The sequence below is a fragment of the Lissotriton helveticus genome, chromosome 2_2, assembly GCF_964261635.1.
Source record: "Lissotriton helveticus chromosome 2_2, aLisHel1.1, whole genome shotgun sequence".
In the NCBI taxonomy this organism is placed as follows: Eukaryota; Metazoa; Chordata; class Amphibia; order Caudata; family Salamandridae; genus Lissotriton; species Lissotriton helveticus.
The window spans coordinates 189064900-189091683 of NC_136060.1; the positions used below are offsets into that span (position 1 = coordinate 189064900).

Sequence of the window (26784 nt, forward strand, 5' to 3'; positions counted from 1 at the left end):
ATCATTGATTATACTCCTGGGTTCTCATGGTGTCGTGATGAATGGCTGGTGTATTTTGTCAAATCAATAAAAAAAATTGTTTAGCAAAAAAAAATGGGATGAAAATAGCACTTCTTTGCACAATCTCCAGGAAAAAATAGCAGCATGCTTCACCTTTTGTCCTGGAAATCTGCTCCCCTAAAAGACATAACTTCACAACAGCACCAATAGTTTCTAATATACTTGACTACCCTGTAAAAGGAAAGTCACATTTGCATCTTTATTACAAAATTCATAAGCATGCATCGCGAGAGGAGACTCAACACTATAATAAAGTTTATGATGACCACTTATTTTTGACTAACACGGACATTCTCTTTTTGACATGTTTCCAGCTACTGAAAATGAAGACACACTCACCATTTACACCCAAGTAAGATGAGGTCTAAAATGACCACACATTAAATTTATTTCCACAATAAATGTATGCAATGTATTCTTTGTCACACTTTAATTTTCTTACCTCATGCCACTGTCCAACTGACTGGTTTTACTAGTGTTGGGTTCCCACAAGTAAATAGAATTTGTTTTGTCAGCAATAATTGCAAGGGTGTCTCCATCTTTGTCCCAATCCATGCCAAAACAAATCCTGAAAATAGACAAGGTATCAGCAGAGGCAAGAAAACAAGAATTGTGTGCTGCAATTTGTCTGCAAACTAAACACTGACAGGTATAAAAAGTTAAAGACTGAAAGAGCCATATTTTAGGAATTTAAACATTCCCATTGATGTTTGTGGCTCCAGTTTCCTCGAGTCACCTGAATTCAATAATGTTTTGACCCTGATAACTTTAAGATCCACACATAGACAAAAAAGATTATTTAACTCCGATAAATGTACGACTTGTGACTTAGAGTGAAATTGTAAAATTCAAGCTACATTGGGCTTAGCATCGGTCTCCATACAAGAGTCAGTATCAGTAAAGATGACCATTCAATTGATGCCTATTAAGAGCCAGCTAATTCCAGTTTTACACCACAGAAAGTGCTGATGTAGTGATGTCAGAGTATCTTCAGCAGAATACTGGGGTTGAGCAGAGGTCAGTGACCTCCTCAAGAGGAGGATAAGTGAAGGAGACCAAGGCTTGACTTGACGGAGAGTGAAAGGGAAGACTCTGGCTTATGGAAGATGGGTGGCAGTGCGGATAGGAGCCTGGAAGAAGTTCACTCTGGAGGTGAAGGTGCTTTTGGAGATGAAACCTTAGACCGGCAGGATGGCGGCCTGCACCAGGATACAGAAGCAAGAGGGAAATGAAAGGGGGGGGCAGATCATGACACAACTACATTCAAATATTAGGTCTGCTCGGAAAAAGGAGAAAGCATCATCACTACATTTACGGTTGAACCCATTAGGCAACCAAGAGCTTAATTTCACCTGCAAAAGAAGCCAGCAACTGGTTCAGAAGAAGAGATGCCTCCTCATAGCTCTTCTAAATCGAAGCAGTCTGTCAACTGGATCTGATCTGGCAGCCTGTCCCAGAAATTCCTCAGGTGAGTAGGAAGAGATCTTTCCCCAGACTTAGCAAGCATTATTTTGCATGCAGTCAGCAGCTGTTTTACACTGGAACATCATTCTCAATTTGTATGAAAGGTGAAATATGTTTTCTGATATTGCGGACCATTGCAGAAACTGCCTTATGTGTCAAGGTAAGCACCTTGAACGTTTCCCTCCTTAGCACTGGCAATCTGTGCATTGTTTTCATGCAGAAGTATGATGTTTTTATAGGTAAAGACTAGTGTTTAGCTTCAGAACAGATTTCTGCAAAACTTCAAGTATGACAAAGTTCCTTTTTGTTGTCACTACCAATAGGGCATTACAGCAATCTGTGTTTGCGCCAATGCTAGACTGCTTTATTTTATCTAGCAACGGTCTAGCTCTACACAGCAACTGTTGGTTTCAGTGTTTTAGTATCATAACCATGAAAGACAAACATCATATGATTAAATGATGAGTGCAAAATAAATTATAATAATTGCCCAAATACTTTTCCACATCACCACCAAATGTTCAAAACAGGTATTGTATTTCAAAATGCTGTATGTTGCAATTTAGCATGACTCTACAGTTGTGGCAGGGGTTGAGTTAAGTATTGATGATAGGAATGAAAAGAAAGAAGAGAAAGGGGACATTAAAATAACAGGGAGACAATCAACATATACATTTAGCCTGACTCCTACTTCTACAAAAAGTCCCCTTGTTCCCTCTTCCCCAAGCTCAACGTCATGTGGCTCTTGACAGTGAATGGGTCTGAGTAATAACTCAACAACCTAGAAAACCAATAAACGCTAACCAACGAAAGAGTCCTCATCCGCCTCTGGGAGAGTCCTTTTTCAGACCATCAGAAAAGGTGGGACGTAGGAGTTCTATTTAAAATCAGCTTACATTTCAGTGGGTTTCATAGGAAAGCCGGGTTGCTCCAGCCTAGGAATTCTTTTTAACCCAGCATGAATTGTTTCCTCATCATCTCAGTTTACATTGTTGTATGGAAAAATAATAATTATTTTGTTCTCTACCTTTAGCTCCACCTTTAACCATGCTGTATTCCTCAAGATGGGTTGCTTAAAGTCCAGTAAAGCCACTTGTTTAGTGTCACTCTAGCTATTTCCTCCAATGAACTGGATGCTGTAAAGGGTAGTGTGGACTCTCTTTTTTTATTGGTGTCTGGCCAGGGTGGTCCAAGAGGGAGGATCTTGGGGGAAGTCAAGTGTTCTGCAAAAAAGGCTGGCATCACCCCCGATACTGCTACTGTGGTTTCTTGAGTTCTCCAACAGCTCAATCCTGTTTTTCAGGGTGAGCATTGGACACACCATCTCAGAATACCACTGGGTTCTTATGTTAGATTCAGCTGCCAAAAAAAACGTTCACTTGTCTGTAGTTTCTCTTCAATCAATGCACTGCATTCTGGACCCGAGCCAAGCTGTATTCTATTTTCCCGATCGACGTCACAGATTTCTCTACTTTCTCATGTTTCATCAAGATGGAGACGCGAGCCCACCATCCTCTCTTTCTACCACCTCAACCCTTTTCCAGATGCCCCATCTTTATTTTCTTCTTACTCTGTTTACTTCTTCCTCCTCTTGTGAGGCTGGAAGAAGTCTTGCTTCACTCATTGAGATTGGCTGTCTGTCATCTCAATCCCCTATTGTCTTCAATACTCTGTCAGATGGCAGCTTGGTTTGGCTATGGGACCGTTGTCACTCAACCACCTTGGTAGGTCTTCTTCCTCCATCCCCCTGCCAATCTGCACAAGAGATGCCTACATTCTGGCTCCACTTAGGCTGGCGCTCCCTGAGGTGAATCAGAGGGTGCCCAATTGCAGAGATTCTCACTTCACCAGCATAATGCTTAACATGGAAAATAAAGGGAATGCACACCATGTCTTAGAGACACAAAATGTTCTCCTACCTTAACTGAAGGGGAGTGCAAATAGCCCTCCTCCAGGAAACGCATCTAACAGCAAAGGAAGGACAGACATTACAGAGACGCTGCCGCTGTCAGACATACTACACTATATACTCAACCTACTCTAGGTGGGTAATGATCTGGATACGAGTGGGAATACCCTTTCAACTCATAGACACTTTAGTTGATCCAGAGAGCCGATACATAGTGGTACGAGGGCGACTGAAGGGGAGAGTCCTGAGTACAGTTATTGTATACACCCACAATGTTGATCCGATTCATTTCTTGACCCAACTAACCCGAATTTTAGCCCCATACCTCAGTGATTGTGGGAGGAGACTTTAAAAGCGTGGTGGATGTAAACCTTGAGAGATCCCACCCGCAACTACGAGATTCCCAAACAACAGGTACTGCAGGGGCTTTTAAAGACTGGCAAGGACATTGGGGGCTGGTACACTGCTGGAGCACCGTACATCCCTAAGACCAAGACTACTCATACTTGTCTGCGACACATGAGTTGCATGTTCAACTAGACACATTTCTGTGCACATCGGATATCTACTGTAAGATCCGCACGGTTGAATACCTGGCCTGAACGATCTCGGACCAAAATCCAGTCCTATGCGGACTGAAATGGAAGCACCCTAACCCCACAATCCCCACCTGGAGACTAAGTCCGGATGTGCTGGAGGACGGGGTATTTAGGCATGGGATCCGGGAGAAGATTACACAATATTTTCATGACCATGACAAAACGGCTACCTCCTTGTTATCTGAATGGTACACCTTCAAGGTGATCCTGAGGGGCAAATGCATAGCAAAGACCACAGGAGCCAGACGTACGCTCATGACAGAAGTCCTGACAGCCGAAAAAGGTTAGAAACCCAGAACAGAGACAACCGGGATGCCCAGAGCTACAAACGGGACTTCAAGACGCTAGGGAGAAGGCAGCCCAGCAGACTGAAAGGCTCTGATGTTTCGATCACAAACAATATTTAGACTGCACACCTGCCAAGAGGCACAAGTGTGGTTCCTTACTGGCATGGCTGGCCAATTCAGCCAGCAGAGGTTCTCCAATAGTTGAGATGGAGATCATGATGCAAAAGGATGATATACACAAGGGTCAACAAAATATTTCCCCAGTATTATGCTAGTCTATGCCGGGGGGGCTCCCCATGCGAGGAGACTGTAGTAAGAGACTACATTGGAGGACAACGGCTACCGTGGTTAGAACTAGGGGACGCAGAGGAGTTGGGAGCTGACATTTCCCTTCACAAGTTGAAGGTGGCCATTAAGCACATGGCTCATAATAAAACACCGGGAACAGGCAGATTACCGGCTGAATTTTACTCGACCTATTCAGGGGAGCTAGCTCCTTGACTGGTCTTGATGTATGCCGCAGATCTCGAGATGAGTACACTACCTCATAGCGCCAGGGAAGCACTTAAGCACTTACTATTCCAGTGTTAAAACCAGGTAAGCTGGCACATGATCGCACAGCATATAAGCCACTGTCCATGCTGAACATAGATTATAAAATCCTGAGCAAAATACTAGCGACTCGACTTTTGCCATACATGTCCAAGCTGGTTTACTCTGATCAAGCTGGATTCTTTCCAGGGAGGAAAACAGCCATTGATATAAGACGATCATGGCCATCTTAGATGCAGAGCACGCGGTACCGACCGCATGGGGGGAACTGGGCCGGTCTGGACGACTGTGGAGAGGCCGGGGCGACTGTGATAGGGACCTCTTTTGGGACTCTGAGATGCTGCCTTTCGAGGACTTTAATGCAGAATTTGACCTGCCTCAGGGCCTCTTCCTGCTGCACAGAGCCCTCTGCACAGTGTTTAAGAAACATTGGAGCTCTGGATCCACGGAGCCGCATGCGTTGGATTGTTGTAGGTATGTGGCCCTGTCGGCAGGTAGGATCAAAAGGATCTCATGCATCTATAGGGTGATCAGGAATGAGATACAGAGACCCATGGAGCAGCTAAGGCTTCATTAGGAAGAGGACTTGGGAGTTCCGATTCCGGAGGTGAGTTGGAGTGCCATTGTAGAAAGGACCCCCAAGATATAATGAAATGCGCGGTTCAAATTAATAAGCTATTATGTCCTACACTATGTCCTACACAGAGCGTACCTTATGCCGGTGCGGATCAGAAGGAGACAGCGGCTTGCCCAAGATGACGGGAAAGAGAGGCCCATGTGCTACATATGTTCTGGGACTGTCCCAATCTCCACACATTCTGGGAAGAGGTACTAAGCGTCATAGAAAATATCATAGACTCCACACACACCAAGACACGGTTTACTGAGCTGGTCCCCACACACAGCCAAAACGAAGGTAACAGGGAAATTCCAAGACCTTGCACAGTATTAGCCAAACTGGAAATCACTAGAAATTGGAAGTCAATGAGGGGACAGAGAGGAGTGGCATGGTAGAGAGAGCCGGAAAAGTGGACGAGCTCGGAAGGCAGAATTCTGCTGAGAAAAGCAGGGCGTGGTATAGGTACACGGGACACAGCAAGGGGTTGGGGGAGATTAGTAGATGATTTACGGACAATCAACTCGGACAAAGCAGCAGCAAATCCCTCGCGCTCTCGATACAGCAGCAGTATTCGCAGTAGATATAGAAAAGGCTTTTGACAGCCTAGAGTGGTACTTTTTATACCAGGTACTGGGCAAACTGGGACTGGATGGGGTTTTTTTGGGCTGGGGAAACTATTATACACGAACCCGAAGGCCAGAGTCTGTACGGGGAAGGTTATTTCCCCAAGACAAAACGTGGAGAGAGGTACACGGCAGGGATGCCCCCTATCTCTGCTACTAGTCGCCATGGGCATGGAGTCTCTGCAGTGTTGCAAGAGGCTAAGACGAGATTACAGAGAGCTGAAGGTGCAAGGTATCCAACATCACATAGACCTGTACGCGGATGACCTACTGCTCTTTCTCCAAGACACAGAGGGGGATCTGAGAGGTGCCCATAATATGCGGGACGGGTTCGGCCGACTCTTAGGACTGTAGGTGAATTTGCAGAAATAGAGACTGTTCCCCATGACAACTGATAGGCCCCTCCTGGGTGAGCTGGGATGCCTGCATTGGGAACCCACTTGCCTGGAGTATCTGGGAGTAAAAATATATCACAGAGCAGCTGACTTATGGAGGGCAACATGGGCAGAGCAATACGGTCCCTCTGTTCCTCCATGGGGTTCCGGGGTTCTCTGCCATTGTAGGTGGCAGGTAGAGTGGCCCTCTTAAAGATGGTATCCCTGCTGCGCTTGCTGTATCTCTTCAGTACTCTCCCAATTTAGATCCCAGGCATGACATTTCGAGACCTGAACTCGCAGCTTACAATGTTTATTTGGGGACTGAGCTGCAGGCGAGTGGCATTAGCCACGATGCAGCGCTCAAAGGTGACAGAAGGACACTAGTGCTGGACTAGATATATGCAGCGTCCACTGCCCCTGACTTCCCCCTTGAACTTCTGCGGTACCGACCGCATGGGGGGAACTGGGCCGGTCTGGACGACTGTGGAGAGGCCGGGGCGACTGTGATAGGGACCTCTTTTGGGACTCTGAGATGCTGCCTTTCGAGGACTTTAATGCAGAATTTGACCTGCCTCAGGGCCTCTTCCTGCTGCACAGAGCCCTCTGCACAGTGTTTAAGAAACATTGGAGCTCTGGATCCACGGAGCCGCATGCGTTGGATTGTTGTAGGTATGTGGCCCTGTCGGCAGGTAGGATCAAAAGGATCTCATGCATCTATAGGGTGATCAGGAATGGCATACAGAGACCCATGGAGCAGCTAAGGCTTCATTAGGAAGAGGACTTGGGAGTTCCGATTCCGGAGGTGAGTTGGAGTGCCATTGTAGAAAGGACCCCCAAGATATAATGAAATGCGCGGTTCAAATTAATAAACTATTATGTCCTACACTATGTCCTACACAGAGCGTACCTTATGCCGGTGCGGATCAGAAGGAGACAGCGGCTTGCCCAAGATGACGGGAAAGAGAGGCCCATGTGCTACATATGTTCTGGGACTGTCCCAATCTCCACACATTCTGGGAAGAGGTACTAAGCGTCATAGAAAATATCATAGACTCCACACACACCAAGACACGGTTTACTGAGCTGGTTCCCACACACAGCCAAAACGAAGGTAACAGGGAAATTCCAAGACCTTGCACATGTATTAGCCAAACTGGAAATCACTAGAAATTGGAAGTCAATGAGGGGACAGAGAGGAGTGGCATGGTAGAGAGAGCCGGAAAAGTGGACGAGCTCGGAAGGCAGAATTCTGCTGAGAAAAGCAGGGCGTGGTATAGGTACACGGGACACAGCAAGGGGTTGGGGGAGATTAGTAGATGATTTACGGACAATCAACTCGGACAAAGCAGCAGCAAATCCCTCGCGCTCTCGATACAGCAGCAGTATTCGCAGCAGATATAAAAAAGGCTTTTGACAGCCTAGAGTGGTACTTTTTATACCAGGTACTGGGCAAACTGGGACTGGATGGGGTTTTTTTGGGCTGGGGAAACTATTATACACGAACCCGAAGGCCAGAGTCTGTACGGGGAAGGTTATTTCCCCAAGACAAAACGTGGAGAGAGGTACACGGCAGGGATGCCCCCTATCTCTGCTACTGTTCGCCTTGGGCATGGAGTCTCTGCAGTGTTGCAAGAGGCTAAGACGAGATTACAGAGAGCTGAAGGTGCAAGGTATCCAACATCACATAGACCTGTACGCGGATGACCTACTGCTCTTTCTCCAAGACACAGAGGGGGATCTGAGAGGTGCCCATAATATGCGGGACGGGTTCGGCCGACTCTTAGGACTGTAGGTGAATTTGCAGAAATAGAGACTGTTCCCCATGACAACTGATAGGCCCCTCCTGGGTGAGCTGGGATGCCTGCATTGGGAACCCACTTGCCTGGAGTATCTGGGAGTAAAAATATATCACAGAGCAGCTGACTTATGGAGGGCAACATGGGCAGAGCAATACGGTCCCTCTGTTCCTCCATGGGGTTCCGGGGTTCTCTGCCATTGTAGGTGGCAGGTAGAGTGGCCCTCTTAAAGATGGTGTCCCTGCTGCGCTTGCTGTATCTCTTCAGTACTCTCCCGATTTAGATCCCAGGCATGACATTTCGAGACCTGAACTCGCAGCTTACAATGTTTATTTGGGGACTGAGCTGCAGGCGAGTGGCATTAGCCACGATGCAGCGCTCAAAGGTGACAGAAGGACACTAGTGCTGGACTAGATATATGCAGCGTCCACTGCCCCTGACTTCCCCCTTGAACTTCTGCGGTACCGACCGCATGGGGGGAACTGGGCCGGTCTGGACGACTGTGGAGAGGCCGGGGCGACTGTGATAGGGACCTCTTTTGGGACTCTGAGATGCTGCCTTTCGAGGACTTTAATGCAGAATTTGACCTGCCTCAGGGCCTCTTCCTGCTGCACAGAGCCCTCTGCACAGTGTTTAAGAAACATTGGAGCTCTGGATCCACGGAGCCGCATGCGTTGGATTGTTGTAGGTATGTGGCCTGGCGGCAGGTAGGATCAAAAGGATCTCATGCATCTATAGGGTGATCAGGAATGGCATACAGAGACCCATGGAGCAGCTAAGGCTTCATTAGGAAGAGGACTTGGGAGTTCCGATTCCGGAGGTGAGTTGGAGTGCCATTGTAGAAAGGACCCCCAAGATATAATGAAATGCGCGGTTCAAATTAATAAACTATTATGTCCTACACTATGTCCTACACAGAGCGTACCTTATGCCGGTGCGGATCAGAAGGAGACAGCGGCTTGCCCAAGATGACGGGAAAGAGAGGCCCATGTGCTACATATGTTCTGGGACTGTCCCAATCTCCACACATTCTGGGAAGAGGTACTAAGCGTCATAGAAAATATCATAGACTCCACACACACCAAGACACGGTTTACTGAGCTGGTTCCCACACACAGCCAAAACGAAGGTAACAGGGAAATTCCAAGACCTTGCACATGTATTAGCCAAACTGGAAATCACTAGAAATTGGAAGTCAATGAGGGGACAGAGAGGAGTGGCATGGTAGAGAGAGCCGGAAAAGTGGACGAGCTCGGAAGGCAGAATTCTGCTGAGAAAAGCAGGGCGTGGTATAGGTACACGGGACACAGCAAGGGGTTGGGGGAGATTAGTAGATGATTTACGGACAATCAACTCGGACAAAGCAGCAGCAAATCCCTCGCGCTCTCGATCACCTCAGAGAGAAGGGAATGGAATGGGTCGGAGAGCATAGGAAAAGGCAATCACCAGCCTGTACCTTAACTCACCTTATGACTTCTCCAGAACAGACAGCACACCCGAAAGCATAACCATACATCCCTAGGACTGACAGTCAACAGTGAAGCAACTCACATTGGGGGGGTGGGTGTGGGAGTTGGGTCAAAAGTATTAACAGAGAGGTGATGATGATAATACAAGAATGTTTATGCATGAGAAATATTGAAAGCAGACGTGTGTACTATGCTGAATAAAACCCAAATAAAATCGGTTTTAAAAACAAAATAATTTTTTTAAAAGTAATTATTTGTAGAAGAGTGGTTTAGGGTAAACGGGCCCTTAAACAAATGTCTGTGCAAATTTTTGTCAATCAAAAAAGTGAACAATGTATCTGAACTTAAACCACTGCCACAAGAGTCACACAGAATAATAATAGCAAAACAAATGAATTATAAGGGTTATACTCAATTCCTCATACAGCTTAAAGAAACTGGTCATTTGTTAACAGTAATACTTTGAACTACTGTTGGCCCACTGAATGCAAAAGGGCAGCACTTCAGAAAAACATTTAGCTGAGTCAACATGAAACTGCGATTCTTGGGAATAAAATACCGTTTATGTTTTCAGCCACCTTTGGGATTAACACCATTTGCAAATCCTGGCACATCACATACCTGAGAGGAACTCAGCAGTGGGAAGACAGAAAATCAGACAGAATCACCAGAGTGACCAGCTACTTTGAGACCGTGAGTAAAACCGAGGCAGACCAGGGTGAGAAGCATATCCAGTAAAATGAATAAATGACTGGGAGGACCCCTTGGGGGAGTACTCTGCGGCCAAACATGTTAGCGGGCAGGGAGGAAATGATACGGTTACACAGAAGTTTTCTTCTCGCTTTCAGAGTTGTCTCAGTGGTAATTTATGCCACGTCTTTGGTGAAATGACAATGGTATTGGGAAGTCAGAGGGAGTAGGAAAACGTTTGAAGTGTACTGGTACAGAAGGTTGTAACGCTTACAGTTCTCCATGGGCAGCTAACTCCTATTCCTATTCATTATCATCAATCTATGGTTGTGTGGGGTACTGGATGAAACAAGAGAAGTTGGGGGCGACAAGGTATGCCTGAGGACCTGCATAGTATGTTAATTTACTAGCACTTGTACAGTGCCATCAACAGTGAAGCATCACAGTCCTAGATGTATTTATTTATTTATTTATTTACTCATTTGTAGGGCGCAACAAATCATCCCCAGGGGGATCTCTCGGCACCTGGCCTGGTCTAGTTGACAACTGGGAAGGGGATGAGGCGTTTCCATAGTTGAATGACAGTAGCACCAGGATTGTCATGGAGACAGGGGTAAGGAAGGTGCATCTCCATGCAAGCTGTACCTAAGGATGGCATAATATAGAATAATAATCTGTGATGTCATGGGTGTCAATTACAACAAAAGCCTCGACACATAACATGTGAGTAGCATGGGGACAGACGCTACTAGGCTGTAGGAAACAGGGCTGAACGAAGAGAGAAATGGCAAACTGGAACGAGGAGGGATGGTATGTTCTGAGCTTCATACAGAAACTTTGAAAACATGCATTATAAACAGGGTGGCTGGAGTACTCTCAGACAGGAAGGGCAGACTATATTATTAAGAGGTGTGTTAAAAAAGAGGCCAAATGGCATGCCTGATAAATGTCTATGCTTCTGCTGTGAAACTGAATCACAATTACACTCTTCTCTAATGTTGTGGGGAAAAAGCTGCAAGTAATGGCAAAAGCGTCATCTGGGGGGGGGTGCATATTAAACTTCACTGTTGACAGGATGTCAAAACTCATTAGTCAACAATCAAAGGCATCAATGTTTCTGAGAAAAGTACCAAACAGCCTTAGGCTATGTAAAGTCCGGAAAAGTGAAGGTCTGGAAAGTGAAAGAGGGAGTAGCAGGGTCAAGAACACAAAAATGTGCTTATGTACAGATGTCACGCTTTCTAAGATTACAGTATTTGCTTAGGTGCACTTTCTAGGAAACAGTTTTTTTGGGTAATAAGATTGTGCACTGCAATGATACAAAGACACTCAAATACACATATACCCACAAGCAAGCGATAATAGCAGACAAACATGTGATGTCACCGCTGAACGCCAAAGGTGCTTGACATCATGGACATAAGAGACACATGTTTATCCCTTCATCAATCATTGCACCAAACATCGATCACTGATCTCAAGCTCTTTGCACATTTCTGGGGCCATGAGTGAAGCAATTATTTAGCAGAAGCCCTTGAGTGGGCTTATTTAACAGCCAGCGTCTTACTGCTGGCCGCTTGAACAGTACACTTGGGTGCATTTACTTCCCAGGAGATGCAGAGTTCATTTGGAGCAAGGGTTCTGATAGAGTGTGGAATCCCTTTAGAAGGCTGCCATTAACTCCACTAGCATCATATAACACCATTTGTGGTTAGGGGAGCAGGTCTGATCACAATATGAAAGGTGGCACTTAATGCAGCTGAAAGTCAAGCAGCATGCACTGCAGGATGGAGGATCCAAGGGCACAGCAGCAATTTCCAGATCAAGAGGTGCTGTTCCCCCACCAAGACCTCTGATTGGATAGTGGTCGAGGAGGAGTAACAGTGGCAGTTGTGACACTCGCAGCAGGCAGCAAATGTCAGTTAACACAGAACTTGCTTCCCACTTGTAGCTAAAGTGAAAATTAAATTAGCATAAAGTGCAACACAGTCATATAGTTACTAACCCTGGTAAGTTAATTTCATCTTTCTTTTGTCCATGGCGATCAAAGACTTTTACAGTGTGATCAGCGCTGCAAAAAAAAAATACAACACACATGAATACTTTGTTGTATATTGGCAGATGTGTAGTATTTGTTGATCTTTATTTTTCATACAGCAACACCAGAAACATAGAACACTGGTCAAAAAAGTAGTAATTCGCATTTGAAAAACCCCAACAAGCCTTTTTGGGATCTACCCTCCAACCACCCTCTCGCCCCTATAAAATGCACCCACACGTCACAGATATGGGTCTTTTGCCAGGGATGCGGCATAGGAAAGGACCGCCACTTCGGCATCCCGATCGTAAAAGAACCTTCATTTCTTCCAAACTTTTTCACATTTTCTAAACATCCCCACCCCTCATAGACCGCACTCTCCGCTTCCATGCATCTATTCATACCCCTTAGCCACAAACTTGTACTTGGTGTTTGCATCTGACACAACATTTGGGCTTTATTACATTTAGCAACAACAAGACTCTGTGTACAAAATACCAGCTGTGACCTAGGGATATCCACATCCCACAGTATACCCAATAAGACAAACTGTGGTGTGCTGGGGAAATTTATACCCAGGAGCCCTCATCTTTGAACAAGTCCAACTCATGTGGATACAAGCACCCTCCTCTATGTAGCATTGTACACATCTGGGGCTCGGGCCCTTCCCATTTTGAATAACTTGTTCTTATTATAATATATCCTATGCAAGATTTTGAGTTGTATTAGTCTCAGTCTTAGTCTCCCTAGGATGCATCAAAGCCACTTCCCCTCAATGCATTCCATTGGTCCCAGGTCGGTCTCCCATCTGCTTTGGTGTTTGCCTGAAGTATTATTAAGGGTAGCTCAGTAAATATGAGACAACAGTTTCTGCGTAATCGCACCCATCAGGACCCAGTTTTTCATGGGTTGTACTCTAGAATATCTGATCTTCTGAGCCCTTCAGTGCAGACAACAGGAGGCAGTTGCACATACGCATATCTTTGAACGGGCAATAGCTGAAATTCGTTCTGCAGTGCCTTGAAGGGCACTGCAGAACGAGTCACCCCCTCCAACACACGTCATAAGAAGTTGATTCCAAAGTGCTCCTATTGTTTAAAACCAGACGGTTTTCAGACCCCCTTAAGCAATGTCCCATTCCAGAGTGTCAGTCAGTCAGTCAGAATATCTTTATTCGACTTATTACAAGTCATACAAAGAAACAAAACAATAAAACCCTGAGAAGGGATACATACATGAATGACCCTTCAATTACCTAAAAACATCAGTCTGAATGAATATTATAAATACTATATACAAGAATAAATAGAAAATGCATTTTACAATTCATATCAAAAGAAAAAACATAGCAACTTTAAAAGTTTTTTAAGGCGAGATTTAGCCCCCCATTTTTACCCTCGCAGCGGCCACTAAGAAGTTAGCGATACAGAAAGTTGTACGGGGATTTGTCAGGAGTTGTAAATACATCAACGCCGGACGCACCTGAGTAAAACCCACTTCTTTCAGAATAGGGAGCAAATATTTTTTCCTCTGCTCATGGTACAGGCTACAAAACATAATAAAATGCATTGTGTCCTGCACAGAAAAAAGGTCACAACTGCATGGGGGGGGCTAGGTCTGGCTTCTGCCAAGACTTGAAAGAACCTAAATAAAAATGTAACAGGTTAAACCTGAATTTAGTTAGTAAAAACCTGTGATAAGGGACTGTAACAAAAGTGAGGTAAGGTGCAAGGGAGTGTTCGCTCACCAAAAGATTATGTGCCCTAACTGCTGGCTTCTGCAGTTCAGCTTCCTCACGGCGCACTTCCTTCATATCCCTGAATGACTTTTTTATAGAATCTATGTCCAGAGCCCTAATTTTATCTGGGCTTAAAAAGAGTTCTGGACGGCCCAATTCAGTAAATGATTTAATTAGATAGGCCAGCCATGGGATACTACTATATTTATCAAGTGATAAGACATCCTTCAATATTATGTGGTTCAGAGGAAGATCTTCATTCAACCACATTTTCAGCCACAGGGTTAGGGGTGCTAAACTCAGTGAGTCTGACAGGTAGGATAAACCCACCTCTTTATGTATGGAATAAGTCGGAGTTGACTGGGGGATAGAGAGAAGAGATCTTATGAATCTATTTTCTGCCCTTTGAATGGGGTCAAGATTTACATACCCCCACAAAGGGGATCCATATAGTGCAATAGCCACAGGCTTGCACTTGTAGATTTTTAAGAGGGCTTCCATGGGCCTGGCTCCCAGCTTGCCAGCAAAGCCCAAGAGCGCTGAGGAAGATCTAATAACCGCCAGCCTCTTTGCTCTAATCTGTGGCCCCCACGTTCCATTCTGGTCAAACAGTACACCCAAATAGGGAAATGTGGTTACCTTAGCCACCGGGGCCCCTCTGCAGAAGAATGATTTATGTCTTTTTTTGAAACGCTCACGCCCCATAACCATCGTATGTGATTTGGAAACATTGACCTTAAGGTCCAGATTATCCATGAAGGAGCCAAAAGCGTCCAAGAGGCGCTGCAGACCTACACCAGTGCGGGCGATCAACACGGCGTCATCCGCGTACAGGAGTGCCGGGATATGGACATCTCCTGCACGTGGCACATCCGCATCCTGGCCTCGCAGGTGATCCCCCATGCCATTAATATAGATGGTGAAAAGCGTGGGGGCTAAGATGCAGCCTTGCCGAACCCCTTTTAAAGATTTAAAAAGTGGGGTGCATCTGCCATTGTTTGACACTCGGACGGCTGCGAAAAGCTCCTGATGCATGGTGGCCATAAACGTAACCAAAGCTTCATCAATACCCATCTCCAAAAGAATTGACCAAAGTTTTGCCCTATTAACGAGGTCAAAGGCCGAGGAGAGGTCCATAAATGCCAAAAACACAGAACCCTCCTTGGCCACCGTATACTTAGAGATGAGTAAATGCAGATTAATACATTGTTCGATGGTCTCTTTTCTCTCCCTAAAACCATATTGCAGGTCAGACAGCCCACCACAGCCCTCAACATTCTCCCTCAATCTAGATAAAAGGACTCTGCCCAGGATTTTTATAGTTGAGTCCAAGAGGGATATGGGCCTATAGAACGCAGGGTCGTCCCGCTGACCTTTATTTTTAAAAATGGGTACGATGGTGGATCTGGCCCACGAGGCGGGAGCTGGATTACCATTAACTGCATTAAACACATTTGACATAACCTCAGCCCACAGTTTAGGAGAGTACATAAAAAAGTCAGCAGGGACTCCATCGGGGCCTGGTGCCTTGTGTTTGGTGGTTGCCAACAGAGCTTTCTCCACTTCTTGGGGATTAAAGATGATGGGATGAACATCCACATTAGTTGATGGGCCCTTTTTAATACCCTCTTCATCACCCCCATAAACATTTTTGAAGAAAGACAACCATTTTTCATCTGTGATCACGCAGTCCATGGGTGCATTGCTGTCATCAGAGAATAGGGGCTGTTTGATGATCTCCCAAAATTTCCTGCTATCCTTAAGCACTGCCGCTGAAAGAAGATTATCCCATGTTTCGCGTTTGATGGTGTCTTTACGATTCTTAATGGCTGCCCTATAGGTTTTCCTTAATCTCGAGATTACTTCTTTATCCCTTGGGGCATTTTTTAGGGCTGCCAACAGTTCTCTATGGGCTTTCGAGCATACAGAATCGAACCATCGCTTATGTCCTTGTACTCCCTGGGTTGGTTTTGCTAAAAGGTCCTTGGATACCTGGTTACAGATTGCCTCATAAGCTGCTACTATGTGTTTACCTTGCGTGCCCGGGTTTTTACAAAGCTCCACCTGGTCTTTGATTTTAGGGAAGCATTTTCCATAAAAAATTTCCGGAATCACTTTAGCCCACTTCACTCGTCGATCTTGATCAGTGGTCCTCAGGAGATGTGCCGGTTTTGCTGTCATTGGTGGCGCCCCCATCTTGGCACCCCCGGCCACTTCGAGTAAAACTGGGTTATGGTCACTATAGTGGGTTGCAACTGTACGGTAAGCCATGGTCCGATTTAAAATCCCTGGTGAAACAAAAATGTAATCGATCGCTGTGCCATTTTGGGCGCCGGTAAAAGTTGGCGACCTCAGGCCGCAATCAGGTTCATATAAGTCATAGTTGGCCAATAAATCTTCAAGCTCCTGGCCCTTCTGCAGAGTGTTCAAAATGAGGTCCCTGTAAGGCCACATCATCAAACTCGTTTCTACCTCTTCCCTTACATGCTAAATTGCATAAATGAATATTAAAATCGCCTAATAAAATGAACTCAAAAACTAACTCGATATTCTGTGCTGCTGTATTTAAAATGTTATCCAAACTGGAGATGTTGCGACCGCTATAATAACTGTTCCCTGAATTGTAGAAATTTACATATAAAGTCCTGCTTGTTTTATTAATCACCCTTTCAACCATTAGGATGTTGTCAGAGTCAGTACTGATCTGCCTGTAGCTTCCCACTAAGTCTAACGCGAACAAAATCACCAATCCACCTTTTGCTCTGCCCGCCCTGCTAGCCACTGCGGGTTTGGTAAAGCAGGTGAACCCATCCCACCAAAGATTGTTGGATGTATCCCAGGTTTCTTGCAAGGCGATGATATGATGCTTAGTAACAAAGCTCAGCCAAGCATGATCCTGACGTTTTGCAGTTAGGCCTGCTACGTTCCAACTAATGATCTTACAGGAATCAGTGGATAACCTTAGTTCGTTTACATTCTCTAAATCACCTTCAACTGCTAGTTGCGATAATGGGCCTTCGCTGATATCAGCTTGACACAGGCTCTGTATGCCCTCTCCCAACGTACTCGTATTTACAAAAGCCACAGTCCGAGATGAAAGCAGTTGCTGTACAGGATTAATTGACGCTTGAGACTCTGGTGCTACATTGGGGACAGAATTGATCAAGTGCTCAACGGTATTTAAATCTCCACATTTTACTATTGGGTTGTTCAACACCTCCCTTTCCAGATCAATTCCTGGTTCGAGTCAATCACAGGTGTTCAAGTCAGATAAAGGGCCAAACCTGTTTCCTGTGGCAAAGCCCCACTCAAATGGAGTAGCCGCCTGACCCTGTCCATAAAGAGCTGGGTTCCACATAGGTTGTGGGGTATTTGGGCGTGTAAGAAACTGATCGTTTCTCAACCAATGAGTGGGCCTATTTCCCCGAGCACTATGTTCGTAGCCCATAAGGCCGGAACCCCAGCCATTAAACCTTGGCTCATGTGCAAGGACAGGCCTGTTATTTAACTCTTTCTGGTAGTTGAATCTTCCTGGCTCCCGATGTGCTATAGGCTGAAACCAGTCATTAAAATGTCGAGATCTGGTACCCCCTCCCCAGCTACTGGGATTAACGTTTCTTTTGTAACTGGGAATAATGGGTATGGTTGCAAGCGGAGTCTCATCATAAAAGAACTTGAGAGTGAGAGGAACTATAGAGCCACTACGACGTTGGGGTGGGAAAACATTGCTCAAGATTTCTGGAAGGACCTCGGCATTGGCAAAGTTTAGGATGACACAGTCCCCCTGGAACTTTTTTGGCTTACTGCCAATCCAAGAAGCCCTCCTGGTCATAACAATATCCCCTGCCAGTTTGTCGAGCCCTTGTTGAGCCATATACATATTGTTAGAGAGCCAATGTAACGCTTTATCTTTTAGATCCTGGTTGGACTCTTTTTTATCTTGTGATAGAACAGGGACATTTGCCAGCACCAGCACTACCGGCGAGGCTTCCACTATGAATTGGGCTGAAACGTCCTCTTGTTGCGCAACCACTATAGGGCCAGTAGTGCTGTTACGGGCGTCTCCAGCATCTACAACAGCATCCTGACCAGGAATAGGTACTGACGGTAACGCTGGCAAAAGCAGCGGCCCTTGTTGAATGGGCTGTAAATTACTTTCAATTGGGGTAACCTCCACGTCCGTGGGTGTTAGATTTGTGACGAGGGAGGATAGATTCTCTACCTCATCTACTAGTTTACTATGTACCCCACCCAGTTTTTTGACCTCAGATGTTAATTTATCTAGTTTCCCGATCAGGGGTTTGATTATAGTCCTAATCTTGATGTCTATAATTTCTTGAATCCTATTAAAAAGATCGTCATCGATAATGCGTTTAGACTCTATGTCAATATCGGAGTCTACATATTTCCCCCCCCCGCCTAGAGGGTGGTGTGGCGGGTTTTTTCCTTCCTAGTTGTTTCCCCCCCCTCTTTACTGGGAGTCTTCTACAGGCTCTAACAGCCCGTGTAGAAGGCTGCAGGGATTGTGGGTCATCGTCCGTAGCAGCTAGCTGTTGGTTCACATCAATAAAAACACTATCTGATAGATCTATTAAGTCTGTTCTATCTGTTGGAAAGTCAACGTCAGCAGCAGCAGCTGCCTCAGTGCTATTGTTTTGAGGATTAGAGTCTGCAAGATCTGACGTCGGTTTTTCTGTGAGTGAATCCGATGTCGCTGTACTTAAAATACTTGTAGAGGGGCTGTCTGTAGGCAGAATAGGTGATTGGCTTAGGCCAAGAGATTGTCTTCTCTTATTATTGATGTTACTGACCACTTGTACAAGATATGAATCAATAGTATTCACTGTCTCAGCTGGGGCAGGAACCAGCTTTTTCCCCATTATTGAAGCGGTAATTATAGACGGCCTTTCAAGGCTCAATTCAGATGGATACAGTCGATGTTGGCAACGATATGCTATGCAAGTCAATCAGAAATCCAGTAACGGAATGGGAGGCCAATGCTTCTATGAAAAATTATATCAAATAGAACTAACTGGAGACAGTACCTTATAATCCGTGTGAGAGGTATGGCCTTGTCGTGCCGATGAGGGCCGTAGAGGGCCCGCCCTTTGCCCGGGCTTAGTCCCGGGCGTCCCGCTCGCGTCCCGCGCCGCGGGTCTGTGTGCCTCTTAAGCCGCTCTCGCGCTCTCCTTGCGCGTCACCCAGCGCGCCGCCGCGTGGCCTGCCGGGTATTGTGGTTCCCGGAGCGGCGGCGCGGTTACAATGGCGTGAAGACTCTTGGCGGTGTCGGCTTCTCCTCAACAGGACGGCGTGCTCAGGTAAGTGATATGCAGGCTCCCCCGCTTTGCCGGTCTGTGTGCCTCTTAAGCCGCTCTCGCGCTCTCCTTGCGCGTCACCCAGCGCGCCGCCGCGTGGCCTGCCGGGTATTGTGGTTCCCGGAGCGGCGGCGCGGTTACAATGGCGTGAAGACTCTTGGCGGTGTCGGCTTCTCCTCAACAGGACGGCGTGCTCAGGTAAGTGATATGCAGGCTCCCCCGCTTTGCCGGTCTGTGTGCCTCTTAAGCCGCTCTCGCGCTCTCCTTGCGCGTCACCCAGCGCGCCGCCGCGTGGCCTGCCGGGTATTGTGGTTCCCGGAGCGGCGGCGCGGTTACAATGGCGTGAAGACTCTTGGCGGTGTCGGCTTCTCCTCAACAGGACGGCGTGCTCAGGTAAGTGATATGCAGGCTCCCCCGCTTTGCCGGTCTATGTGCCTCTTAAGCCGCTCTCGCGCTCTCCTTGCGCGTCACCCAGCGCGCCGCCGCGTGGCCTGCCGGGTATTGTGGTTCCCGGAGCGGCGGCGCGGTTACAATGGCGTGAAGACTCTTGGCGGTGTCGGCTTCTCCTCAACAGGACGGCGTGCTCAGGTAAGTGATATGCAGGCTCCCCCGCTTTGCCGGTCTGTGTGCCTCTTAAGCCGCTCTCGCGCTCTCCTTGCGCGTCACCCAGCGCGCCGCCGCGTGGCCTGCCGGGTATTGTGGTTCCCGGAGCGGCGGCGCGGTTACAATGGCGTGAAGACTCTTGGCGGTGTCGGCTTCTCCTCAACAGGACGGCGTGCTCAGGTAAGTGATATGCAGGCTCCCCCGCTTTGCCGGTCTGTGTGCCTCTTAAGCCGCTCTCGCGCTCTCCTTGCGCGTCACCCAGTGCGCCGCCGCGTGGCCTGCCGGGTATTGTGGTTCCCGGAGCGGCGGCGCGGTTACAATGGCGTGAAGACTCTTGGCGGTGTCGGCTTCTCCTCAACAGGACGGCGTGCTCAGGTAAGTGATATGCAGGCTCCCCAGAGCATTCCAGAGTGGTGTGGCATCTGTTCTCTTTCCCTGCAATCCCGGAGCTTTATTAGTGATATCTCATGCTTCACCATCAAACGTTTTCTGTCTCTGTGCCCACAAATGCGATGTTTTACCTGTCGGGTTCCATATAGCTGTTCCAGTCGGGTCCCCGGCTCAGCATGTGAGTTGAGCCTCCACTCGCTAATAACCTGAAGTTGTGATGCCCAATAGTATGCCCTAACATCTGGGTGAGCAATACCCTTGTTGTAGCACAAGACATATAGAGTCGGCAGAGCTATCCTCGGGTGACCACCTCCCCCGCCACCCAAGGACCAGAGAAACGTCTGTAGTGTTTTAGCCAACCTGTCAAAGTATGCTTCTGGTATCTCATTGGGGTCATTCTGCAAGATATACCATAGTTTGAGTAGAGTAACCATTTTAAAAATGGAGGCACTGATCATGTGTGATAAAGGAAGTTTACTCCACCTCTTTGCATACTCTTGAGATTTAACAACGGCCCAACTCAGATTCCACTCCAGGAACCTATCTCTGTTCGCCATTATGACTATTCCCATATACTTGGAGCTTGTTCTACCTACCCGAAAGTCCCCGCTCACACAGCTCAGTCTCTCATCTGATACAGGATCGATTTGTCCCAGTTGATATATTATTCAGAGTAGGTTTCAAAGTTGCAGAAGACAGTCAGGAACATCGGGAGCAATGCCTCTGGGTCCGTAAGATAGAGGCAACATCCACATATAGATATAATCGCTCCCGCTAATTGACCACTTCTGGAATTCCCAATATATTAGCTCTCTCTGTACCCAGTACGCAAGCGGCTCCAGGTAGAGCACATACAGTAAGGGGGACAATGGGCATCAATGAATTATGCCCCTCCCCAAATCAAGCTTATGAGAGAGGACTCCGTCTATCCTTATCACCACAGTCGGCGCCTTATCTAGCTGTTTCACCCACCTACAGAAGTTAGGACAAAATCCAAAGCATTTTAGGGTGAAATGGAGGTACCCCAATCAACTGAGTTGAAAGGTTTTATGACGTCTAACGATAATATGGCGTTGGAGTCCCATTTATCTTTTGTTTGGTTGAACCAGATCTGGAACATCTGAGATTAAGACTTGTTGCGCTTCCCGGCATAAACTCCATTTGATCCTCGTGGACAAGGGAGATGATCACCCTGAATAGTCATGATGTCAGAATTTTGCCAGTATCTTACTTTCGGTGTTCAAAAGTGAATTGGGCCTATATGATGCGCAAAGATTAGTAGGTTTTTCCTTTTCGGTGATCAGCACAACAATAGCATGTTTACGGTTATCAGGAAGTGCTTCCGCCCATTTAGTTGTGCGGAAGAGATTCAAGAGATGTGGCTAAAGGGGGAACATCCTTTACAACTCGGATGTTACCCCGCAGTACCGATACAACGCGTCTTTTACAACGCAAGTCGTAAGCACGACTTGCGCTGGAGGGCGCTCAAGGATAAGGTATAGTAGATTTACTATTCCAACACCTTCCCTACTGTACGTAGGCTGGTGTTGGAATAGTAAATTTAACTATTCCTAAGTCCGCACCCCTACAGCGCAAGTCGGTGTAACGACTTGCGTTGTAAAAGACGCGTTGTAACGGTATGCATGGTAATACCACGCGTTGTACCGTCATACATCCGGCTAAAGGAATGGCGTCAGTCTTTTATATAACTCCACTGGGAGAACATTTACTCCCAGTGTTTTCCCTGATTTCAAAGGGATCAGGTCCTTTTTGATTTCTTCCAATGAGAGATCATTCTCGCAGCCCTCCCTGTCTACTTGTCTCAGGACTGGAAACTTGAGCTCACCAAGAAATGCCTCTATGTCTTTCTGAGGGCAGGGTTGCCAACCTTTATAAAGGGTTTGATAATATTGTGTGAAGGCTTGGACTATCTGCCAGTCAGTTTACACAGTCTCTTCACTCTAAGTTTTTATCTCGCCCCTCCTCTTCTCTCCTTTCTAGCCAAGATAGGAGGCTGCCTGTCTTATCCCTAGTTTCATACAACTTCTTCTGCATCGAGAGATAATGCTGTTGAGCGGCATTGTGAGTGAGGTTTCCGTACTGCTCCTAAACTGCCACTAGTCACAAGTATGTTGCCTGTGCCCCAGTCTACAACCAGGCAGACTCGAGGGACAATACTTTGTCCTCCAGTACCTTCACCTGTCTGTCTATGCTCTTCTCCATAGAAATTATCTTTTGGGATTTGTCCCATAGCAGGGTTAGGCCTCCCAGAATATGATTGGAGAAGCCGTAGATTCCTCCTTTTCCTCAAAATACAGTTGTAAGTCTACCTGCAGGGCTGTGACGACCCCCGTGTCCTGCAATGCCCATGAATCAAGCATCCTGGAATGGGGTTTCCCCCAAACCAGTCCTCACAGTGAGGTGTAGAGATAACTATCAAGAAGCTCCATCTCACGCACCCACCGACCTCATCTCCTGGGACAAATGTTACTCAAATATGAATTTACCTTGGAAAAACAAAGACAAGAGGCGTTTGGCAAAACAGGAACAATTGGTTTAAATAAACACTGCGGCTGGGAGTACAACCCACAGAAACAGGTCTGAAGACTGTCTCAAACTACAAGCAATTTATGCGGGCTTATACACAGTTTTGGGTATAATAAAAGTACTTCTGGCTATCCTTGTTTGGTGAAGGAATGTGGGCTTTGTCTGTGGAGTCATAAATAAAGGGCCTTTGATAAAGAATGCAGGTGGCTCGACCTTGTGTGAACACATGTGGGCCAGTGGGTAGTATGTCCAGATGTGTGGCATGAGGGGCACATGATCTGTGCGTGTACTGTGTCCTGATTGACTGTGTATTCCTAACTCCATGTGGCATCTAACTGTATGGCGTTCCTGGGAATTCATGCGCCTCTCTGGCCACCTGTGCTTTATTGGGGCCAATTTCCCTGGACCATTGTGATGTTGCTGCGTTTATCTGGGGACGGACCTGAGTTTCCTGTTTGCACATTTGTCTGCCAGCTACGTGTCACCCCACCTGTGACCTTTCAATCAGTTACCGTGGGACTGGGTTGCAGTACCAGCTTGATTGTGTATTGTCTAGTCGGAATTGATGGAGAGTTCACCACAGCCGAATTTGACAACAGCGATGCGATTTAATTCATATATGCGAGTGTACCCTCATAAGCATTAGTATCATTCTTTCAATATCAACACAAACAAATAGTCCAGACCTGAGGCGGTCCTGTGGATTTCTGAAAGAAAGTAATATTGTCTGCCCGATGGATGCCAGAATCTCCAGGTATCCATGAGACTCAAAGCATGTGTGAAGCGCAACAAATCCTTAGGTCATATGTTGTCGTCATGCAAGTGGCAATCATCCCTATCCCACTCCAGTACATCATTGTAGTCTCCCCCCACCATGTGCAATCAGACCCCGCCTCATTCAGTATAGGAATCAACTTGTCAAGGAGCCTGTGCTGTAATTTGGGAGGCTCATGGACGCTGGCTACTGGGGTATCCCATCTGCCCCATTTTGTCCTAAGGGCTACTTAGCAACCCTGATCATTCACCCAGCATTGATCTATGGATGTTGTTTCTGGGCCCCTGGAGAAACCTGCATGCGCCAGTAACTATATTGGGCCAGGTGAAGGCATTTGCAGTTATTACTATGAAGCAGGCTTGAAAAATTAGGGGGACCCCTAATCGTGATATATTCACTACCAGTAGGGACTAACAGAAGATTTAGTGGGAAAGGAGCAGTAGTGAATTACAATAAATTTAACGCCAAAACCTAGGGGATTCAGCAAAAAATCTTAAATATTGTGACATGTAAACATTATTAATAGAAACCAAACATGATTTGTATAACAGGATACTGTTTTTAATTTATTTATCTTTTTTTCTTCATTTTTTGGGGATATCCAGTTTAAAAATACATATTCCAGTCCTGGTTAACTGGAGAAAATCTAGCCTCATTGGCCAGGGCCACCATTGGCATCTGCAAAAAATGTTGGGTCACCTTCACAGAATACCAAGAATTGAACCTACAGTTGTAGCAAGCTCACCCACTGACAGCATGATAGTCAAATATTGTAGAGTCTCAACTAGCTATGAATAGACAATCTGAAAAATTCCAAACCTCAACAATGATTTTTAACCCCTTGGGTGCTCATGACGTGCTGAGCTCGTCATGGCACACAGTGCTCGTGTGCTCATGACGAGCTCTGCTCGTCATGACACCCACCCCCGGAAATCCCTCTGGTGCAGGCACCAAAGGGATTCCCTTTTCTCCCCCAAAGCCTCGGGAGCTGGGGAAGAGCTTCACCAGCTCCCAAGCCCCCCATGGTTTCCCTGAAATGACGATCAGCTCGCACCTTGCGCTGACGTCATTTCAGTGAAACCGAAACTGAAATTAGCCGAGAGGCTCATTTCAGTTTCCCTTTCTACGTGCTCAGGGGGCTATCTCACCCCCTGAGCACATAGAAAGACGGAAGAGGTATCGTTGGAAAGGGGAGAATCTCCTCTTTTTAATGGTACCCTGCACCAGTGTATCCCTGCTTGGGGATCACCACAGGAGGGCGATCCCAAAGCAGGGATCCACCCACTAGACACTAGGAAGGGCATTTGCTCCCCCCAATGTTATTTGGCACAATTTAGTCTTTTTGCCCCCCCCTGGGGGGCAGATGGGGGCAGTAACCCCCACTCTGCCCGCCCCGGGGAGGGGGGGGGGCAAAAAGCCCACTAGACACCAGGGAATTTTAAATACATGTAAAATAATGGTGGGAGCATAGGCATGCCCGTTTTGAGGCAACATCAACATTGCCTATCGAAAAATGTTTTGGGCCCCTGCCTGTCGCAGGTAGTTAGGCCTCCCACACAAGTGAGGCACCATTTTTATCAGGAGATCTGGGGGAACACTGGGTGGTAGGAAATTTGTATGAGCCCGGTGATGCCACACTTTCCCACACAAAACGGTGTGAAAAACTGTTTTTTTTCAGCTAAAATTGAGGTTTTGCAAGGGATTCTGGGTACAGGAACGTTGGGGGATCCATGCAAGTGATACCTCTTTGGAAGCCCCTGGGTGTCTACTTTTCAGAAATGTGTGGGTTTGGTAGGTTTCCCTAGATGGCCGTTGAGCACAGGGCCCAAAAACCCAGGTGACCCCCCCTTGAAAAAGCAGGTGGTTTTGAGATAGGCAATTTTGATGTCGCCTTACTAGGTTTGGGGCCCTTGCTTGTCGCGGATACTTGCGCCTTCCACACAAGTGAGACACCATTTTTATCAGTAGACCAGGGGGAACGCTGGGTGGTAGGAAATGTGTGTGAGCCTGGTGATGCCACACTTTCCCACACAAAAATGTGTGAAATAACTGATTTTTTTCAGCATAAATTGAGGTTTGCAAGGGATTCAGGGTAAGGAAACTTTGGGGGATCCACACAAGCCATACCTCCTTGAAAGCCCACGGGTGTCTACTTTTTAGAAATGTATGTGTTTGGTAGGTTTCCCTAGATGGCCGTCGAGCACGGGGCCAAAAACCCAGGTGACCCCCTTGCAAAAGCAGGTGGTTTTGAGATAGGCAATGTTGATGTCGCCTTGGTTGAGGCAGTCAAGTCACCCCATCCTGAATTCCCCTGGGTGTATAGTTTTCAAAAATGTATAGGTGTGCTAGGTTTACCTAGGTGCCAGCCGAGCTAGGGTTAAAAAACTACAGCTAGGCACTTTGCAAAAAAAGGATCATTTTTCACTGCAAAATTGAGGTGTGACCACGTTGTGTTTTGCGCTGTTCCCTGTCGCAGGCACTAGACCGACCCACACAAAATTTGTGGATACACACAGATTCCAGAACTTTCCACCACAGAAATGTGGGGAAAATGTGTTTTTTTGGACAATTTTATTTAGGTTTGCAAGGGTTTATGGGTAACAGACCCTGGTGGGAGGCAGTCAAGTCACCCCATCCTGGATTTCCCTGGGTGTCTAGTTTTCGAAAATGTATAGGTTTGCTAGGTTTCCCTAGGTGCCGGAAGAGCTTGGGTTAAAAAACTACAGCTAGGCACTTTGCAAAAAAAGGGTAATTTGTTACTGCGAAATTGAGGTGTGACCATGTTGCGTTTTGCACCATTTCCTGTCACAGGCACTAGGTCGACCCACATAAGTGAGGTACCATTTTTCTCAGAAGACTTTGGGAAACGCGGGGTGGAAGGAAATTTGTGGATCCACGCAGATTTCAGAACTTTCCACCACAGAAATGTGGGG

At 46.6% G+C, this 26784-nt stretch overlaps 1 protein-coding gene across 2 annotated transcripts in view; it reads right to left on the reverse strand.

Moving 5' to 3' along the window:
- WDR19 (WD repeat domain 19) overlaps window positions 1-26784 on the reverse strand; it is a 740406-nt gene that overhangs the window by 693801 nt on the left and 19821 nt on the right. For both annotated transcript variants that reach the window (XM_078678329.1, XM_078678328.1), the window contains exons 3-4: window positions 12451-12516; window positions 503-628 (exon numbers count right to left, since the gene is read on the reverse strand). In XM_078678329.1, coding sequence (XP_078534455.1) covers window positions 503-628; window positions 12451-12516 — 192 coding nt within the window. The remainder of the gene's footprint in view (window positions 1-502; window positions 629-12450; window positions 12517-26784) is intronic.